Raw genomic sequence first — 19,019 nt, forward strand, 5'->3', positions numbered from 1 at the left:
ATTTATGGTTGATCAATAACCTCTAATTTTGTATGAGCTATAAACAGTTTTCTCATTAAATTTTGTGTATAATTAGCTTAAACACTTGTAAAGGTTGTGTATGAGCTATAAAAACACGAGTATAAAGGTTTAGTATGAGTTCTAAATACTAAGTTGGGAGTAAATTTAGGAAACTCCATTGTACTTTATGTTAGAGTATAGTAGAATATCCAATTGGAGATTGAGGAATAGATGTAGGATTGATTAATACATTAACCATTATAAATTGTGTGTTGTACATCTTTCTCTACTTTTCTACTTCTTTTTTTCTAATTGTCAAAATTTTTAATTGATAACCATTCTCACATTCACCAATTTAATCCTCCTTTTTTATTCATAAGGACAAACAATGGGTTATTTGTTCAACAATGAAATCAAATATTATTCCACTAGTGACTTAATATTTTTATATTATTTAATTTAATATGTCAAAAAATTTTATTATAATCTATATAATTTGTATAATGTTAATCAATTTTAATAAGCATAATAAATTATCACATTTGATCATTTTTATTAGACGTTAAGATTAAATTATATAAAATTAAATAATTCTACTTTAAGTCAATTAGAAAATATTTATATAGAATTTGGTTTTTAAGGACCAAATTTAATATTTTTATGGATTATATATTGTAATTGGAAAAATTGATCACTTTTGGTAAGTTTCTGTGCAAATTGATCAGAAAGTTAAAATTTAGATGATCATTGACTCCAAATTCTAAGGCCAAATTAATCATTTTAGTCCAGTAAGATTAGACAAACATTTTTATCTTTAATTGCAATATCTCACTATTAGATAAATTAAGTAACAAATGAGTTAATAAAACTCAATTAAAGTGCTAATATATTATTATAATTATTATAAAGCTTACGATGATATGTTAATATTTTTCTTCAATTAGTAATATTATTAGTTTCTTTTAACTTTTTTTTATATATTTTTATTAGATAATTTACCCTTGAGTATGAGGTTTTAATTTTTTTATAGTAGCACATTCGTTGATTTTGACTTTATTAATGATTAAATTAACTTCGTTGAAACTGAGATTGTGGCGAGCATTTACTCTATGGTATCATGTAAACATACTTATTTTTTATTTTAATAAACTGTGAATATCTATAGACTTACATATAAAAATCATACACATTATTCTCTTTATATAATATCTCTTTTTCTTCTTTTATTGTTGTTACCATTTTAGTATGTTATTCTAATTATTTTCCTATTAACTTTATATGAGATTAAATATGTAATTAATATTGAAAATTTAGGATTAATAATTATTATTTAATTAAAAATAATTTATTAGTTAATAATAATATTAAAAATATAATTAAAATATTATTTTCTATGATTAGAATCATTTTTAATTTAAAATTCTAATAGAGTTAGACTTCTAGAATTAAACTTATATCAGAAGAATTATTAATTATAATATTATATATTTATTAAATTAAATTAATAAATGACCAAATTAACCTAATTAATTGAAAATTAGAAAAGTTTTTTTCAGAACTTTATTTGTCTCTCTCCCTTCACACTTTTATATATACTATTAGTAAATATTAATTATTTGACTTATTATCACTCAGAAAATATAATAATATGTAACATTTTTAAAATTTAGCATTATAAATATTGCTTGTATTAAGATAATGATAAAATCTTTAATATCAACATAATTAAAAGTCATGTACGCTGTCCGTAAAATTTACTAAATGAGGTCGCTATTATTGTATATATTTGTTTTTTAATCTTTCAATTTAATGAATTTATAATTAATATTTGATTTTTTCAAAGAATTTCTTAAGCTAAATTCGTTATTATTCCAATAATAAATAATTAGAAATAATTAAACTTAAAATAAAACTATCATATACTATATGTTATTTTAATTAAAACTTCCTTAATTATGTTAAGTTGTTAGCATCCTTCTTGGTATTACTAACCGCAAAATCAATTAGTCATAACTGTTAAAAAGTAGTTACCAAGTGGCTCCAAATTTGGAGTTTTTGGATGAGGAATTTTGGCATGGTGTCTCTTCAAGTTTGGAGGACGCCTTAAATTAATTTAATAATATAGTTTAAATTAGTAGTAAATATTAATATTTTCATTTAACTATATGTTTAATATTAGTTGATAATGAGTTGTATTTTTAATTTGCTTTATAAAAATTTAACGTGCTATTGCACAGGTAGAAGTTCTATTGATTAATGTCTTGTAATATTCTTTTTCTAAACTTTTTTAATACTTTTAATAGTTTAAAAATTTTATTTAATAATCAATATCAAAAGTTTAATAGAATTAGACTACAGTTAATTTTATATTTAATAGATTATTAATATTTTTATTAATAAATAATCTAATTAATCTAACTAACTAAACGATGGTAATATTTATATATAAAATTAAGTTGGGACTATGATAAATATATAGTTATAGTATTTATTATATAGTTCTTGATTGCTTTCTAGTTTTGATATAATAAACATACCCTTTTATTTTTCTTCTTATGAATTATTTTTTTATGAACTATTGAAATTCCTAAGAATAAGATTAGTAATCCATTTTCACACGTTATATGAATATTAATTAAAAAATGATATTTTATTTATTAATTGCACTTACTAATTTAAGAAAACATAAAAATCAAGTTAAATTCATATAAAATAATTAATACATTCAAACATACTTTAAAAAATATTTAATACCTTAGAAAATATTAAAGTACTGAAATATCTCTGAAAAATATTTAATTAAAATAAAAATCTAGAGAATTAGATTAACTTTTATATGTTTTTGGGGAAAAAAAGGACAGTTTACCTCTTGATTTTCAACTTCCCGCAGACATGTAAATTAAGAATACGTCTAAAAATATGAGAATTATCAAATTATAATTTCAGTTGTTTGAAGGGCTGAGTGACTTTGCCGCTTGATTGCAAGTTTCTATTACATAAGAACGAATATTCTAAATTGGAAAAATGGCTGCTCTCAAATGAAAGTCGATTTCTCAATGCCTCAAAAATTATTATTATAATAGGAACTAAAATGTGAAATTAATAACTTGAAGAATTTAAATACATAAAAATATATTTACAATTAATTAATTTATATCAATTATTTATTAATTTAATATATAAATAAAAAAATATAAATCTTCTTTCTTAAAATTATTAATCAGACAGGAATTTGAGTTCATGAATGTTTGCCTTTTACATCATTCACGGAAAAAGAAAAATAAAGGGCTATTTTACCTCTGGACTTTAAATGGCATTTTCTGGTAGGCACTTAAATTAAGAATACGTCTGAGAAATTATCAAATTATAATTTCAGTTGTTTGAAAACTAGGTTTTGCTTTACAAATACGTATTCGACTGAGTGGGTGGTGGGCCATGCTTCATAATACCAAGTGGCTGTCTGAACTTTCTAGTGTTCTATTTTGTTTTGGACTCCTTTACATAAGGACCAACATTCCAAGTTGGAAAAATGGCGTACGAATTATAATATAAATAATCTGGCATGCATAGTTGCAAACCCACAATCAAACCTAAACACTAAGACACCAATCTCAAGAAATATAAAAGTAAAGAAATTATGGAAGATGCGGTGATAGTTGGTGCAGGAATAGCAGGTCTAGCAACTGCAGTGGCGTTGAAGAGAGTAGGGATTCGAGCTTTGGTTTTAGAGAGATCAGATACACTACGAACCACTGGTGCTGCCTTAACCCTCTTTCCGAATGCTTGGCTAGCCCTTGATGCTCTTGGCGTTTCTCATAAACTCACTTCCCTTTATTCTCCTATTTCAGGGTATTATATAAATATTAGATTATTATTCTTTGTTATTGTTTTTTATAGTACTAAAACGTTCTTCCCATTATATTATTATGCCATTTGAATTCGCTTTTTTGTTTATTTATTTGTCTGTGAATTATTAGGGGTTCTGTAACTAAAGTTGATACTGGTGCTGTTCAAGAGATCTCATTCGCTGCAAATATTGAGTAATTAAGCTTCTTAAAAACTCAAGCCCTGCCGTCTTTGTTTGTTTTCATTAACTCGTTGTGATTAAGTTGTTCATATGAAATTAATTCATTTCTGATAGACCTACTTATAATTTTGATATTAATCTAATCATTCATTTTATAGACCTAGATCAGTCCATCGCAGAGCTTTACTAGAGGCTCTGGCACAAGAATTGCCACCTGATTCGGTTAAATTTTCTGCCAAGATCACTACCATTGATGTGCAAGAACAAAATGGTGCTTCTAGTGCGGTTGTATGTTTAGAAGATGGAACTACTATCAAATCAAAGGTATCATTTCAAATGTCTTCCTAACCACTTTATGTTTTGACACCATTATTAATTCTTTTAAAGTTCTTTTTCTCTTGAAGATTCTTGCCCAGTCTATATATATACACGCATCGCTTTTCTATTCGTTCCCGTATATACATGTAGATATTATATTTGTTTTTTTCTTTTTTATGTTGACCTAGGTTTTGATAGGGTGTGATGGGGTGCACTCTGTGGTTGCAAAGTGGCTAGGACTCTCAGAACCGATTCATTCGGGTAGGTCAGCTGTTCGTGGATTGGCTGTTTACCCGCAAGGCCATGGATTTAAGCAAGAAGTTAATCAATTTGTGGATGTAGGCAAAAGGGCTGGTTTTGTCCCTCTTAATGACAAAGAGCTATATTGGTTCCTAAGTTGCAATGAAGGTTATTACTCCCAGCATTTGGTTCATTGGATTAATATTTTAAATAGTATAATAGTGACTTATCATAGAAAATATTGAAATGGATTTCAGGAAAAGACGTGCCAAAGGACCCAGAAGTAATTCAGAAGGAAATCATTGAAAAGTATGCAGTAAAATTTCCCTCACTATACTTAGACGTGGTTCGACATGCTGATCTGTCATCACTAACATGGGCACCATTGATGCTGAGGAATCCATTGGATATGATATTTGGAAATGTAAACAAAAGAAATGTGACAGTAGCTGGTGATGCAATGCATCCAATGACATCTGATTTAGGACAGGGTGGGTGTTTAGCCTTAGAGGATGCAGTTGTTTTGGGCCGACACATTAGCAATTCCTTTATAAAAAATGGAAGATTGGTTCCAGAGGAAATGGCTCGAGCCCTTGATGCATATGGTAAGGAAAGAAGGTGGAGAGCAGCCTGGTTGATAACAGGGTCATATTTATCAGGATGGTTTCAACAAGGAGGGTCTAATTGGCTGATGAAGTTCTTAAGGGATGTAGTTTTCTATGGTTTCCTCTTTCGTAAGCTTAGTAGTGCTGTACTTTATGATTGTGGGACACTGCCTGCCGCCTCTGGTGATCAGCTGCATTCCTCCAATAAAACAGACTAGATTTCTTTCAAGAATTTGGGCTTGTCCTAGTAGCATTATTTACCTTTTTCTTGTGATCAATTTAATCTCCTTCCTATTAATTACCCTTAGCCTGGGTTGGAGTGAGTTATTTATAATTTATGGGTTTTGTTAAAATGAATGGATTACAAAATTTTATATTTTTGTTAAAGTCTTTAATTCCATGAAATTATTTATATTCTTTATCTTATATGCATGTGAAACCAATAGATTTTATAGGTATTTATGAAAAAGAAAACCACCTTTCCTTCTTGGCCTAACTAATAACTAAAACAGAGTAAACTATTATCATTCTTTAGAGTTTATTTAGGTAGTTTTGATATTTTAAAAATATTTAATCTTAGTATGTAAATATAATTAATATTCTTTACTTGCTAATATATTTCATTTTAATTATAACTTAATTATAGTATTTAAGAATAGTAATATATTTTTAATAGACATAACAAAATTACATTAAAATTGATAATTTGATAAAAAGGGTTATTTATTACTTAATAGTAAATTGAAAGACTAAATTAATTTCTTATTGATTAAATTTTTTGACTAAATTAATTAACACTAAAAACAAAAATCATAGCGATAAAGTTATAAATATGGTAAAATCCAGAAAAAGATTGTAATTTTCTTTTCTTTTTAATTTTCCAAAGAGAGACAAGATAGAAAAATTCCAATACATAAGTTGTAGATGTACTTTTTATATTTACTTTTTAAGTATTTATGTTAAAGAAAAAGGCAAATTTATTTTCTTTTGAAGAAAATGGTATGTTCTGTATTTAAAAACACAAATAGTTACCAAAATCGCATAAACAATAATTTTCAAACTATCAAATCTTAATAACAACTTCTTAATGAAATTTTTTCCAAATAACTTAATTTTTTTATATAAATTAATTTATTAATTAGCAAAGATACATATTTTTTTTCTCTTTAAATAATTGTTTGATGAATTATCTTAAAAATAATGATGATTTTAAAATATCGAACACATGTAATGTTTTAAATAAGAATAAGTTATTCATTTATTTTTCAATTAAATAATATTATTACAAATATCATATCTAATTCAAAAAATTAGAAATTCAAAGGTAATATAAGGAAAATAGTTAATATTTTTTAATAAAAAATTATCTAAATTTTATGTATGTCTCCACTTGGATACCTAACTGATAAATTATCGACATATTTATTAGTTTTAAATTCTGAAATATACGTCAATTATTTAATATCAAATTATAAAATACTCTTACGTACGTTTTTCTATTAATTACAGTGTGTAGGCTATTTTATGTAAGAATTTTCTCTAATTTTTTGTTTATTTTCTTATAAACTAATAATTATTCCAGCAAGCAAGATGTAATTGCGAACCTTCTGCCCATCGACGCTTAACGTTGACTGCCAGTAGACGCCTTTTACATTTGACCACTATTAATGTGGCTGTCTGAACTTTCCAGTGTTCATTTTCATTTGGAACTTCCCAAACAAAAGTTACTTGAGACAAAAGGCTTTCTCCACTCTATGCTTGTCAAATACGGTGTCTTATCATATAAATATCATAAGTTTTACATGCATACTTGCAAATAATGCACAACAGGTACACTTAAACTAAGACAGAAATCTAGAGTAAGAGAGAGAGAGATGGAAATAATGGAGGGCGTAGTGATAGTTGGAGGAGGAATAGCAGGAGTGGCCACTGCAGTGGCATTGAAGAGAGTTGGGGTTCGAGCTTTGGTGTTAGAGAAATCAGATGGGTTACGAGCCACTGGTGCTGGCTTGACCCTCATGCCAAATGCTTGGCTCGCCCTCGATGCTCTTGGCGTTTCTCATAAGCTTATTCCCCTTTATTCTTCTCCCTTAGTGTACGTAAAGGAATTTACATGTAATCATGGGATTATGTTCCTTTCTATATGTTTACCATTAATTATATTGTCTCTGCTGTTTTATTAATTAGGGGATCTATAACCAATGTTTCTAATGGAGCTGTTCAAGAGGTCGCATTCCCTGTAAATGAAGGGTGAGCTTTCTTCTATTCAAGACCCACTTTTATTAGTAGTACGTGGTAAACTAGTCAGTAATTGGCCCAACTGTCAAGAAAGATATAAATATTTATGGGTTTTGATAATTTTAGATAATTCTTTTGATTTTGACAATTTTGGACCATACTGCAAAATCTGTTGGAAGTTTAGCAATTCTAACAGGTTGATCAAAATTGCATGCATGTGGCCTTTTCTTATTAGGACCCTTAGGACCACCAGTTCGGGTTAATTGAAGCTTATTTAGTAATCTTATCTGAATTTAATTACTTACACTGAACAGAGGACCTAGAACAGTTCATCGCAAAGCTCTATTAGAGGCATTAGCAGAGGAACTGCCAGCTGATTCAATATGATTTTCTGCCAAGTTCACTTCCATTGAGATGCAAGAACAAGGAGGTGTTTCAATTCCTGTTTTACATTTGGAAGATGGAACTACCATCAAATCAAAGGTATCATGTCCAAGTTACCATGCTTTATTCCATTTGTGATCACTGCTACATTTGGCCAAGGCATAAATACTTTAATTTTTCTTTTGCATTTCATTTTTATGAAGTCTTCTGCTTTTTTTTGGATATCGTTGTAGGTTTTGATAGGGTGTGATGGGGTGCATTCTGCGGTTGCACGGTGGCTTGGACTTTCTGCACCAATCCATTCAGGCAGATCAGCTGTGCGCGGATTGGCTGTTTACCCACAAGGCCATGGATTCAAGCAAGAAATGAAGCAGTTTGTGGATGTAGGCATAAGGGCTGGTCTAATTCCTTTAAATGACAAAGAGCTGTACTGGGGTTTATCTTGCCTTGAAGGTTAGCACTCGCTTTTCTCAAGCTTTCTTTTTAATAATGGAAGAATTATTAGTTGCATATCACGGTTAATAAAAACAATTAGCACTTCTGCTTGATAAAATCATGCGAGAATCATTTGGCGATAGATGTAAGAATTTAGATTTGTTATTTCAGGAGAAAGCATGCCAAGAGATCCAGAACTAATACAAAAGGCAGTCATAGACAAGTATGCAAAATATTTTCCTTCGGAATTCTTGGACGTAGTTCGGCACGCTGATCTCTCAACAATAACATGGGCACCATTGATGTTGAGGCATCCATGGAATGTGATATTTGGAAACCTAAGCAGAGGAAGCGTGACAGTAGCTGGTGATGCCATGCACCCGATGACACCTGACCTAGGACAAGGTGGGTGTTCAGCACTAGAGGATGCTGTCGTCCTGGGCAGACACATTGGCAACTCGTTCATAAAAAACGGAAGACTTGTTGAAAAGGATATGCCTCGAGCCATTGATGGGTATGTTAAAGAGAGAAGGTGGAGAGCTGCTGGGTTGATAACAGGGTCATATCTGTCAGGATGGGTTCAACAGAGTGGGTCTAATTGGTGGATGAAGTTCTTAAGAGATTTCATATTCTACGGTTTCCTCTTTCGCAAGGTATTCAATTCTGTAGTTTATGATTGTGGGAAACTGCCTACTGCTTCTGATGATCAACTGCACTCCGGTAATAAAATAGACTAGATTTTCATCCACAAATTGCTCATCTGGATCCGTTTGAATTAGAGTTTTGGCTTTGGTGTCTTTATGCATTTTATTTTTGTGATTTGGTAACTTTGTTTTGTTTATTTTAGTTCAGTATGTTTTTGGATGATATGCAAATTAATACAAATCAGAGAAAAATATTTTGCGCGTCTCTTTTTTTGTTTCTTTATTTTCAATTTTGTTTTGATTATTGTTTAAGAATATTAAAAAAAATTATAAAAATAAAACAGAGTAAAATATTGAAAAAGAATTAGTTTTTTTTTTTTTTTATAAATTTGTTATAACAGTATAAAGATTTAGTACAGACAATGTTGCTTTGATAAGCCATCGTAAAGTTAATTTTATTTTATATTCTTTTAAAATATTTAATTTTTTATAATTTTTTTATAAAATAAAAAAATAAATTTTAATTTAATAAATAAATATTTATGTAATTTTCACACGTAGTTGTAAATAAATTAGATATAAATTTATTTACATATTGACAATTACATATAATTTTAATCTTTTTAGGAAAAATTGATATAATATTAAAGTTGATATATTATGCAAACCGATTATCCAAATGAAGTCAAATGGACAAGAGTTGGGTAAATTTAGTGACTGTTAGATTTAAATATGGTTTTAATTATCTGTAAGATATCAAATTGGTTTTAATTATCTCATTAATGACTAATATAGACATTAATTAATTGTTTCTTTTCTTTTTTATTAAAATTCCATATTTGTTATTCGTTTCAAAGAGTTTTATATACTACCAATAATAATAAAAATAATAATAATAATTTATTGTAAGATTTGTCAGAGTTAAGTAATTTGATTGTGATTAACTTGAAAATTATTTTTTGTAAATTATGCAGACCGGGACTATAATTGACTAATAACTTTTAATTTTAAATAGTATGATCATATTTTCAATCCCTGAACTGAAAAGAAAAATAAAGAAAAAGAAAGTAAAACAAACATTTTCAGACAACCACTTAATGAGCGGAAACATTAAAGTTTTCCTCGCAAACCTCGAACGTAGTTCGACATGTTGACCTCTCCATATTAATTTGGGCACCATTGATGACGAGGCATGTGATATTTGGAAACCTAAGCAAAGGAAATGTGACAGTAGCTGGTGATGCCATCCACCCAGTGACACCTGAATTTTCACAAGGTGGGTGTTCAGCACTTGAGGATGCAGTTGTACTGAGGAGAAGCATTGGCAGTTCTTTCATAACAGAATGGAAGACTTGTTAAAAAGGACATGGCTGGGGCCGTTGATGGGTATGTTAAAAAGAGAAGGTGGAGAGCTGCTGGATTCATAGTATTAGAATCTTGAATTGATCGATTAAGGGGGAATTAAATGAATGAGTGAACTAAAATGACTGATTGGGTTTCAATCCAATCATTACTAAAATGACTGAACTAAGTCTTTCTTATTTTTTTAGTGATGGGTTCAAAGAAAAGCGAGTCTAATTGGTGGACAAAGTTCTTAAGAGATCTCATATTCTATGGTTTCCTCTTTGGCAAGGTTTATAATTATGTAGTTTCTAATTTCATCCATAAATTGTTGATGCAGAAGATTTGTTTAGTTTGTTTTATTTATTTAATCTATAATCGTATTTTTCAATTAGGTAAAGATCAATTCTGTATTTAGTATATTCCGTATTATATTTGGTTTTAACACATTGCATGGCCACTTAAACTTCATCATAATTTGCTCAACTTCAATACAGACAATAAAACTACAAATGGGAATAAGAAAAAACTTAGAATTTTTTAATAAAAGATAATATGCATGTCAATAGGCATGGCCTTCATTCAGGATGCATATCATACGTTTGGTATAACAATGGTCTGATATGCCAACAAAGCTCGAAAGACCTCTACAATGTGTCGCACCATAGAGGCCGCACGTGGGGCAAAGTTTGCGAATAAAACAAAACTTCCGTCACAAATGGGATTACTCGGAACATTTCAATTGTTACTTGAAACAAGGAACATAATAGCAACAGAAAATCCCCAAAACCATTTACTTTTTTCCTTGAATGAAGTGAATACAACCGTTGCAGGAAATTAGCATGCAAAGCATTGCAAACGATCTCAATATATATGCTTAGAAAAAATTAAAAAAATTAGCAGTTATTCACGTTTTACCACACTATAATGCATCAGTACAGGAGCATTTAAATCATCACTTCACTAAACTGAAACAGAAAGCAAGCAGAATAGCAGAAAGAAGAATTTGGCAATTAGCATTGCAGGAGCTGGAAATCACAGTCCTTTCAAGACGTAGGAGGAAAAACTTCTCAAAAGATTGAAACAACTGTTGATAGGCAGCATAGTGCTTCGTTGGAGGCCTTTGTTCCCAAACGAATCCACTAAGGATATTACAGGTAGCAAAAATAATTGTTCACCAATGTGGTGTTGTAATAGTGAATTGCTGGCAACAGCTGATTGTATTTCAGCAAATTCTCCACTTCCTTCAAGCCCACTAAATCCTTAGTCGGAACCATTGGTTGCAAAATTGAAGTCAGTGGCGAAGCAGAATCATTGATGTGAGTTGACTGCCAAAACATGCTCCTTCATTCTATTCCTCATGGGCACCATTTGATTCCGAATCCAGGGGCTGTAACTGGGAGGTAATTACTGGCTTATTGATGTTATTTTTTGAAACAAGCCCATTCTCCAAGTTTTTATTGCTAGTCATGTGATCCGCTGTTTGCAAAGATAATGAAAGCCACTGTTTCCCTGCTGTGAGTCGATGTTGACTGGCATTGGAGGCTCAAGGCGATGCTCAGCATTGTTATCTTTTAGAGACTCTTTAGTTGCTCTCTTCTTCTTCCTATGTGAATGTAAATTGCGTTCCAAATCATTATCACAGCTTCTCTTGAGATCAACTGACATGGATTCCATTTGACTGCTTAAGGGTGGAGTAACACTTGGATCATCCACTATCTCATCTTGCTTGCTAACTAGATAGACACCACAGCTTTTCAGGGTTGAACCCATTGTTGCTCCAAGGACTTTAAATGAGACTTCAAAGTGAACATCACCATTCTGCTTCAAATGCAACCCCCTAATGAAGCGACGTGGAAGATAGTATAACCATACATGATTTGACTCCAATGAAAAGAACTGTCTTGAAAACATAATGACATTTTGACCATTGATGAAAACTTGACGAGATATATTCACTGTCTCTCCATCCTTTATGCTTAAAATAGCACACAGAATTAATGCTCTGATTCTCTCACACTCTCGAGAAGGTACTTGGAAAGATAACGAATCCTCTTCACTGCGATAGCTAAACCATTTTGGAATCTCACTTCCAGGAAGAAAAATTTCTATTCGAAGGTCCTGACGGAATTTCTGTGACATTTATATCACCAAATTAGTAGAACATTGTATCACCAAATTAATAGACTATGCTATCAAAGAACAGATGCCAAAGGAGATGAAAAAGAAAAGAAAAGGGAAGGAAAGAAAACAAGTTGAAAAGGGTATTCAGTTCAACTCTCAGTAACTGATTGAAAATTCATAAAGCAGATGCATGAATATGCGCAGGAGAATGTGAGAATACCAATACAGTTTTGTGAAGGAGACAGAAACAGCTGGGGAGTGATTCAAGTTTCAAAGAAAAGTAGACACAACTAAAGTTTCATGAAAATCACCAAATTAATGGATACCACAAAAAGAATAAAAAAAATCAAGGAAAAGTGTAAGTTGAAAGGGTATTCAGTTCAGTATTTGCGAACTTAACAACTAAACAAAATGAATACATGCAAACACATTCAATTTTGTGGGAGAGAGCTGGAGCTGGAAAGAAAACCAATCATAAATTAGATGCAACCCAAGTTTGAGGGAAAACTAACCTTACTTAGTACCGCGTTCTCCAAAAATTTGCTCTCATTTGCAGCAAGTTTATGGCAGTTGGAGAAGTCAATATCATGAAGTCTGTTGGGCCTGTCCTCTTCATTACATTTGAAAATCCTCGCTAGTTGTGGAAATCTTTCCAGTGACTCACAGTCTCTTGCTTCTACTCTCTTAATATACAGTGGAAGTTCGGGAATTTCTTGGACCTTCATACACTTGGATAATTTGAGGCTCCTCAAGTTGTTAAATAGGTGAAAGTACGGGGGAAGACTAACAAAATCATTTCCTGACAGATCCAAATCCTTCAACATGGGAAAGCAATTATGCTCCTTCAAGAAAGTGATATCCGGAAGATTGCAGTTTCGCAGATCAAGACATCTGAACTTAGGAAATCCTAATGAGGAATGACCATTAGGGTTTGCTGGAAACTCATGAAGCATTGAACAACCTTCAAGAAACAGACACTTCAGTTGTTCCAACTTATAAATGCCATGTGGAAGATAGGTGAGGTTTTTGCAATAAGTCAGAGTTAAGACTTTAAGCCCAGTGAGATTTGCAATTGAAGAAGGAAGACCTTTTATTGCAGTTTTAGTTAGAGAAAGCTTCTCCAGCCATTTGATCTCCCCCACAATTTCTGGAAACGCCTCAAGTTTTTGGCAGCCAGTAAGAAGAAGTGTTCGAAGAGATCTCAGTTTGAATGTACTTGGAAGATTTTTCAGGTTAAAGCAGAACTCGAAGCTCAAGAATTCGAGCTTAGCAAGATTCCCCACAGACTGATGAACCTCAACTAACTTTGAACAACCTCCAAGGTTCAACCTCTCAAGATTTGGGATTGCTGAGAAGTCGGGTGTTCCTGTTAGGAACTCACAATCTCTCAAATCTATAAATTTCAACAAATTGTAGTTCTGCAAAACACAAGATTTTGAAATTAAAAATAAACAAATGGTTTCTAAGATTGTTATGATACAAGTAATAGAAAGAAATACTGATTAAAATGGTATCTAATACTGTTGTGATATAAGTAATAGAAAGAAACGTGTATAACCTTGAATTCCTCCCCAAATTCCCTGATATAACTACGATGCATGTTAAGTCCAACGAGTTTTCTTGCACAAATTCCAGACGGCATTGACAGCAAAGGACAAGCAGGCCATTCGAGCCACCTTAACCCATTAGGCAGATCAAAAGGGCCTCCAGTAATATGCGCATTGCGGATTAATAGTATTCGTAGACTTTTCATCTTTATAAAGGCATCAGCACTCAACTGTATCTCTTCAGGTTTAGGTAGGTCTAGCAAAATGCCTTCAGTGTCATCGTTTCCCTAATAACCCAAAGAAAAAAGTATGCGATACAATATATTAGAAAGTAGTCAAATTATAGAGACATTTGTGAAAACAAGCCAAAAAAGAAATAGTAGCAAATAAACTAGTTCATTTTGAAATGAAGAGAAATGCTTTAGACATGTGGATCTTACCTTATTTCCTGTCAATACAGCCAAAACATCCTCATGCAACCACAATCTGCTGCGCTTGTTAGGTTTGGGAGATTGCTCACAGACAACTTGCCTGCCCATTGATTGTAGTAAGGCATGCATCTGGATCTTATTGTTTTCTATACTTATCAAGGACTTCTCAATCAGAACTTGTACTCCTATAACTGGGTTAAAATCACAGGCATCTAGAATTTTCAACACAACATCTTTGTCCATCCCTTTAAAGAAACATGCAATATCAAGGAAAATGGCCTTCTCATTACCATCCAGGCCATCATAGCTTATTTTAAGCATTTCATATATATGTTTGTTAGGGTTTCGTTTCAGTTTAGCAATTTCACTTTCCCATTCAGGTACCGCTCTTTTATACAAAAAAGAGCCCAACACAACAAGAGCTAATGGAAGTCCTTTAGCATAATTTACTATCCATTGTGAAAGCTCCATATAATCTTCTGCAGGCTGGGGATTCTTAAATGCATTCCAACTGAAAAGCACAAGAGCATCATTAGGACATAATTCATTAATCTTATGTATGCTTTTCACTCCATGTTCAACTAGCAAACGCTCATCTCTAGTTGTAATAATGATTCTACTTCCTGCACCAAACCCATTTACTGCAGCTAACTTTTTCAATTGGTCCACATGATCCACATCATCAATAACAATAAGAACCCGTTTACTGCACAATCTATCCTTTATGCAATTGATTCCCCTAGAAAAGTTTCCCACAAATATATTCTTATCACCTAATACCTCAATAAGAAGGGATTCTTGTAGTTGAACAAAGCATTCCTCTGGTGTTTTTCTAACATTTTCAAGAAAGCAGCTGCCTTCAAACTGATTAGCAATTTTGTTATAAATTGCTTTGGCAATAGTGGTCTTGCCAATTCCTCCAGTTCCGCATATTCCTACCATCCAAACATCTTTTGAACTAGGGTTTAACAGAGACATCACCTCTTTTGCATGTGATTCTAACCCAACAGGGTGCTCGGCAACATGCAATAATGTCCGATTTAATTTAGTTGAGACATTTTCGACAATGCTCTGAATAAATTTAGCTTCATCCCTGCCAAATTTGAAACATGAGACATATGATGAGCAAAGCAGCAATTAAATTTGGATCATAAATAAATCTAGCTTCATCCCCGCCAAATTGAATTATGTGCAACTATATTTTCTTTAAGTGAAAACTTGAATCTAACCTCTTTACCTTCTAAAAAATTCAAAGAATTGCTTATCTTTTTCGGATGCATTAAACATTTAAAGAAAACATAAAAGCACAGATAACCAATACCACGGTCCAAACTCTTTATTTTTATGAGAAAACAACTAAAAACAATTCAAAAGAAAACCAAGGTCCATCAATCCTTCATCCTTTATTTTTTATTCCGATTTAGTCTCTCTAGCTTCTCGTGAACCTAACTACAAGGGAAGGTGGTAGAAAGATTTATACTGGTTGGTGTTAGAGATCCCACATTACTATAAAAAAAAAAAAAAATACAAACAATTTAGGGGAAATTACAAATTTGGTGTTTTAGCTTTCTGTTTTTTCTATTTTAGTTTCTAAATATTTTTTTTGTTCAATTAAGTATTTAAAGCTGCTAAAAATGCTCAATATAATATCTCTAGCAAGTTTCACAGTTTAAAGTACTTATATGACTCATTTTGAGCAATAAATTGATTTAAATACTCTCCTTTAAAATAATATAATTTCTTATTTCTTATTTTTTTCTATCTATTTTCAGCACTATTTTTTAAAAAATATTTGTTTGTTTCTCGAGAAATTAAAAGAAAAAAATAAAATTCTTTTTTTCCTCATTCATTCAAACAAAAAATTGAAAAGAGATTAAATGCTATTTCCTTATTCTTTTATTTTCTTGCATTCATCTCAAAAAACAAATATATATTCTTTCACCTCAAAACAATGAGAGGAGAAAGATAAATGTATTAAGTTTTTTCTAGAAAAAAAAATATGTAGAAATAAAGATTATGAGTAAAATTTTTAAGAAAAAAAATGAATAAAAGAATTAATAAAACATCTTAATTTTTTTAGTACTAAGAGAATATTTAATAAAAAATAGAAAAAAAAGAGAAACATAAGAAAAAGAGAAAAATAGAAATAGAAACATTGTAAGTAATAATTAGTAAGAATTGAGGTCATTTCATATGTAAATTAAGTTAAATTATTACTTTAAGCTGTAAAATATATAGGAGACACCATTATATATATATATATATATATATATATATTAACAATTTCAGACACTTAGTTGAACAAAAAAATAATTCAAACACTGAAATAGAAAAAATTTAAGAGTTAAGACATTAAATTTGTAATTATCCCAACAATTTATAAGAATTAAGGTCCAACCAATTAAGTGGCTAGTTCTAATTATTACGAAGAATTGAAAGAGAATGTACAAATGAAACTTTTGATATTTCAAATTGAAGGAATTTTTGAAGTTGTATACTTATTCCTCACAGAAAACCAATAACAACACTAGTGCATATCCACAAATTGCGAAAGAAGATAATGATTTAAAGATTTCCCCGGAACTCAACCACCTAATAAACCACTTGACCTTGACCAGTGGAAATTTCCCTTTTTCTTGTTTATTGGTACCTCATATAGTTCTGGAAGGAAGACATAAGTGCTAAAGAATGAACTCTAAATTCCTGTAAACATGCACAAATTCAGATTTAACAGTGCTACTTTCATATCCAAGAGACAGTGCCCTCTTATTCATCTCTCTCTTATTTTTCTCTTTGTCATTTGATACAATAGTTGAAAGTTCTTTAAGCTTTAGATTTCTAAGATTTCAAACCAAAATTTTAAGAGAAAATCTCTTTCAAGTATGTGATGAATTAGTAACTCCAATACTGATATAATTTCTTTTAGGGAAAACTTCATTAAACTACCATATGGCTTAATATATTATTACTTTAGGATATATGTGATTTGTTTTTTTTTTTTTACTTTAGTATCATATTCACCGAATAAGATCGTTGGCAAATAATGGTCAAATTGCATAATACCGTTAAATTAAATTCGGACGTAGCAGGCAATAGCCATTGTTCTTCCATCTGGGACATCAGCACTTACTAAAGATATTATGCAATTTATCTATATTTGCTAACAGTCATGTTCAAAGGGTACCAAAAAGATAAAAAAACAAACCACAGGTCTAAAATGAAAATACATTAAACCACGCGATGGAAAGGGTAGTTTACTGAAGTTTTCCCTTTCTTTTATTGCTGAAATTATAGCCCAAACAGTAAATTTTGCTCACATTGATAATATTGAAATAATAAAAAATTACATGTTAGATAATAAGTGCAAAATATAGGATTTATTTAGTATTTAAGTAAAAAAAAAAAAGAAAAAAAAAAACTAGAACTTGTTAGGTGAAATTTAATCGGGTAAAAGGAAAAAAAAAAAAAAAAAGCGTGAAGAGTAAATAGTAGCATTACCCATTATCAAGCAAGGGCCACCCAGCAAATTTAGCAGCCTTAGCAAGAGCTGCCTTCCATCTTGACACTTTCTCCAAGTTCCCACTAAACTCAGCTTCCACTTCACCGAATGCTTTACCAAAATTACCAGTCTGCTTCTCCACATCTTCTGGGTCCACCTTATAAAAGATAGGGAAAAAGAAATGATCTCTTGATGCATTACAAGAAAGCATCGCGAGCAGTTCATCTAAACAGTAAGAAGATGATGCATAATCTTGAGAAAATACAGCAATTGAAATCCTTGACCCTCTAATAGCACGAATAATTGCATGTGAAATCTCCACTCCTCTCTCAATCCTCCCATCAATGAAACAATTGATTCCCTTGCTGCATAAAGCGTGATACAGATGACTAGTAAAGTTAAAGCGTGTGTCTTTGCCTCTGAAACTCAAAAACACATCATGCTTCCGAGAATTTGTGAAAGATGAAGTAGCCATACTTAACCAACTAGAGAAAAACTTCTTTTCTTTTTCTTTCTTATGGGCAGGAATCTGAGAAAGATACTGACTTTATTTAAGATTGTTGGGTTATGGGTTTGGCGGAAGACGAAAGACCATTACTATTGCCTCCTCAATTCCTTGTCATTACCAAAAAATTATATAATAATAATGAGCATCGATTCATTAAACGTGTGGGGTATTAAGAGAAAGGTCAAAAATGAAGTTTCACTTGTCGTACGTTTGGAAATGGAAGAAGAAGAAGAAGAAGAAGAAAGTATTAGGCCGGAACTTATGGGTAAGCCTTTGTTTGAAAATGGTGAAAGATGGGAGAAAGGAAAATGGACTTTTATTTCCTTATACAATTTAAATCTTATTTGATATGGAATAAATTTTTTTGAGATTTTATAACAGCTCTTTTCGTATAAAAAGAAAAAGTATGTGAAAACATAAAAGAAAAAAAAATGAAAAATGGATGGAAAAAATGGAAATAAGGACACTGCAATGAGTGGAAGAAAATATTAGAAAATAGATGGAAAACTACAGTATTAATCCATTATTATAATACAATTATTTTTTTAGAAAGCATAATATTAATAATAATAAAATTAAATAAACATAATAATAATAATTTTGATAAAGAAAATGTACTAAATTATAATTTACCCCATATATAGATGAAGCTATGTTTAATTATTATACGGCTCGTAT

The 19,019-nt window shown here is 30.9% G+C and overlaps 3 protein-coding genes across 4 annotated transcripts; 2 read left to right on the forward strand and 1 right to left on the reverse strand.

The window, feature by feature from the left end:
- Positions 1-3,545: 3,545 nt before the first annotated feature.
- Positions 3,546-5,577, forward strand: LOC8267997 (monooxygenase 2). 2 transcript variants are annotated; one of them, XM_015725932.3, is made up of 6 exons: positions 3,546-3,849; positions 3,978-4,040; positions 4,186-4,351; positions 4,534-4,606; positions 4,688-4,753; positions 4,843-5,577. In XM_015725932.3, exons 1-6 carry the CDS (start codon positions 3,638-3,640, stop codon positions 5,406-5,408), a joined length of 1,146 nt encoding a protein of 381 aa, XP_015581418.1. In that variant the 5' UTR covers positions 3,546-3,637; the 3' UTR covers positions 5,409-5,577. The 2 variants fall into 2 exon arrangements, with proteins under 2 accessions (XP_015581418.1, XP_002530075.1); XM_002530029.4 differs by having other exon boundaries at positions 3,549-3,849; positions 4,534-4,753.
- Positions 5,578-6,772: 1,195 nt separating this feature from the next.
- On the forward strand, positions 6,773-9,156 carry LOC8267996 (monooxygenase 2). The gene is given in 5 exon segments (XM_002530028.4): positions 6,773-7,285; positions 7,378-7,440; positions 7,743-7,911; positions 8,046-8,265; positions 8,419-9,156. Coding segments are annotated over 5 exon segments (1,239 nt in total). The 5' UTR covers positions 6,773-7,064; the 3' UTR covers positions 8,985-9,156.
- A 1,916-nt stretch (positions 9,157-11,072) lies between these two features.
- LOC8267994 (disease resistance protein RUN1) lies at positions 11,073-18,644 on the reverse strand. Its single transcript, XM_025159275.2, has 5 exons — positions 17,833-18,644; positions 14,344-15,427; positions 13,915-14,190; positions 12,869-13,774; positions 11,073-12,365 (listed from the first exon to the last, which is right to left on the reverse strand). The coding sequence occupies exons 1-5, from the start codon at positions 18,306-18,308 to the stop codon at positions 11,700-11,702; spliced, it is 3,408 nt and encodes a 1,135-aa protein (XP_025015043.2). The 5' UTR covers positions 18,309-18,644; the 3' UTR covers positions 11,073-11,699.
- Between the last annotated feature and the right edge of the window lie 375 nt (positions 18,645-19,019).

The sequence above is a fragment of the Ricinus communis genome, chromosome 7, assembly GCF_019578655.1.
Source record: "Ricinus communis isolate WT05 ecotype wild-type chromosome 7, ASM1957865v1, whole genome shotgun sequence".
Taxonomy (NCBI): Eukaryota; Viridiplantae; Streptophyta; class Magnoliopsida; order Malpighiales; family Euphorbiaceae; genus Ricinus; species Ricinus communis.

Bases quoted from the DNA above. Each gene is read 5' to 3' on its own strand.
- LOC8267997 (XM_002530029.4), top strand. From the start codon at position 3,638: ATGGAAGATGCGGTGATAGTTGGTGCAGGAATAGCAGGTCTAGCAACT. The intron at 4,352-4,533 runs GTATCATTTCAA...ATGTTGACCTAG, and splicing joins GAACTACTATCAAATCAAAG to GTTTTGATAGGGTGTGATGG. The intron at 4,754-4,842 runs GTTATTACTCCC...AATGGATTTCAG, and splicing joins GTTCCTAAGTTGCAATGAAG to GAAAAGACGTGCCAAAGGAC.
- LOC8267994 (XM_025159275.2), bottom strand. From the start codon at position 18,308: ATGGCTACTTCATCTTTCACAAATTCTCGGAAGCATGATGTGTTTTTG. The intron at 14,191-14,343 runs GTAAGATCCACA...TTGGGTTATTAG, and splicing joins CTGTATTGACAGGAAATAAG to GGAAACGATGACACTGAAGG. The intron at 12,366-12,868 runs GTTAGTTTTCCC...TAAATGTCACAG, and splicing joins AGAACGCGGTACTAAGTAAG to AAATTCCGTCAGGACCTTCG.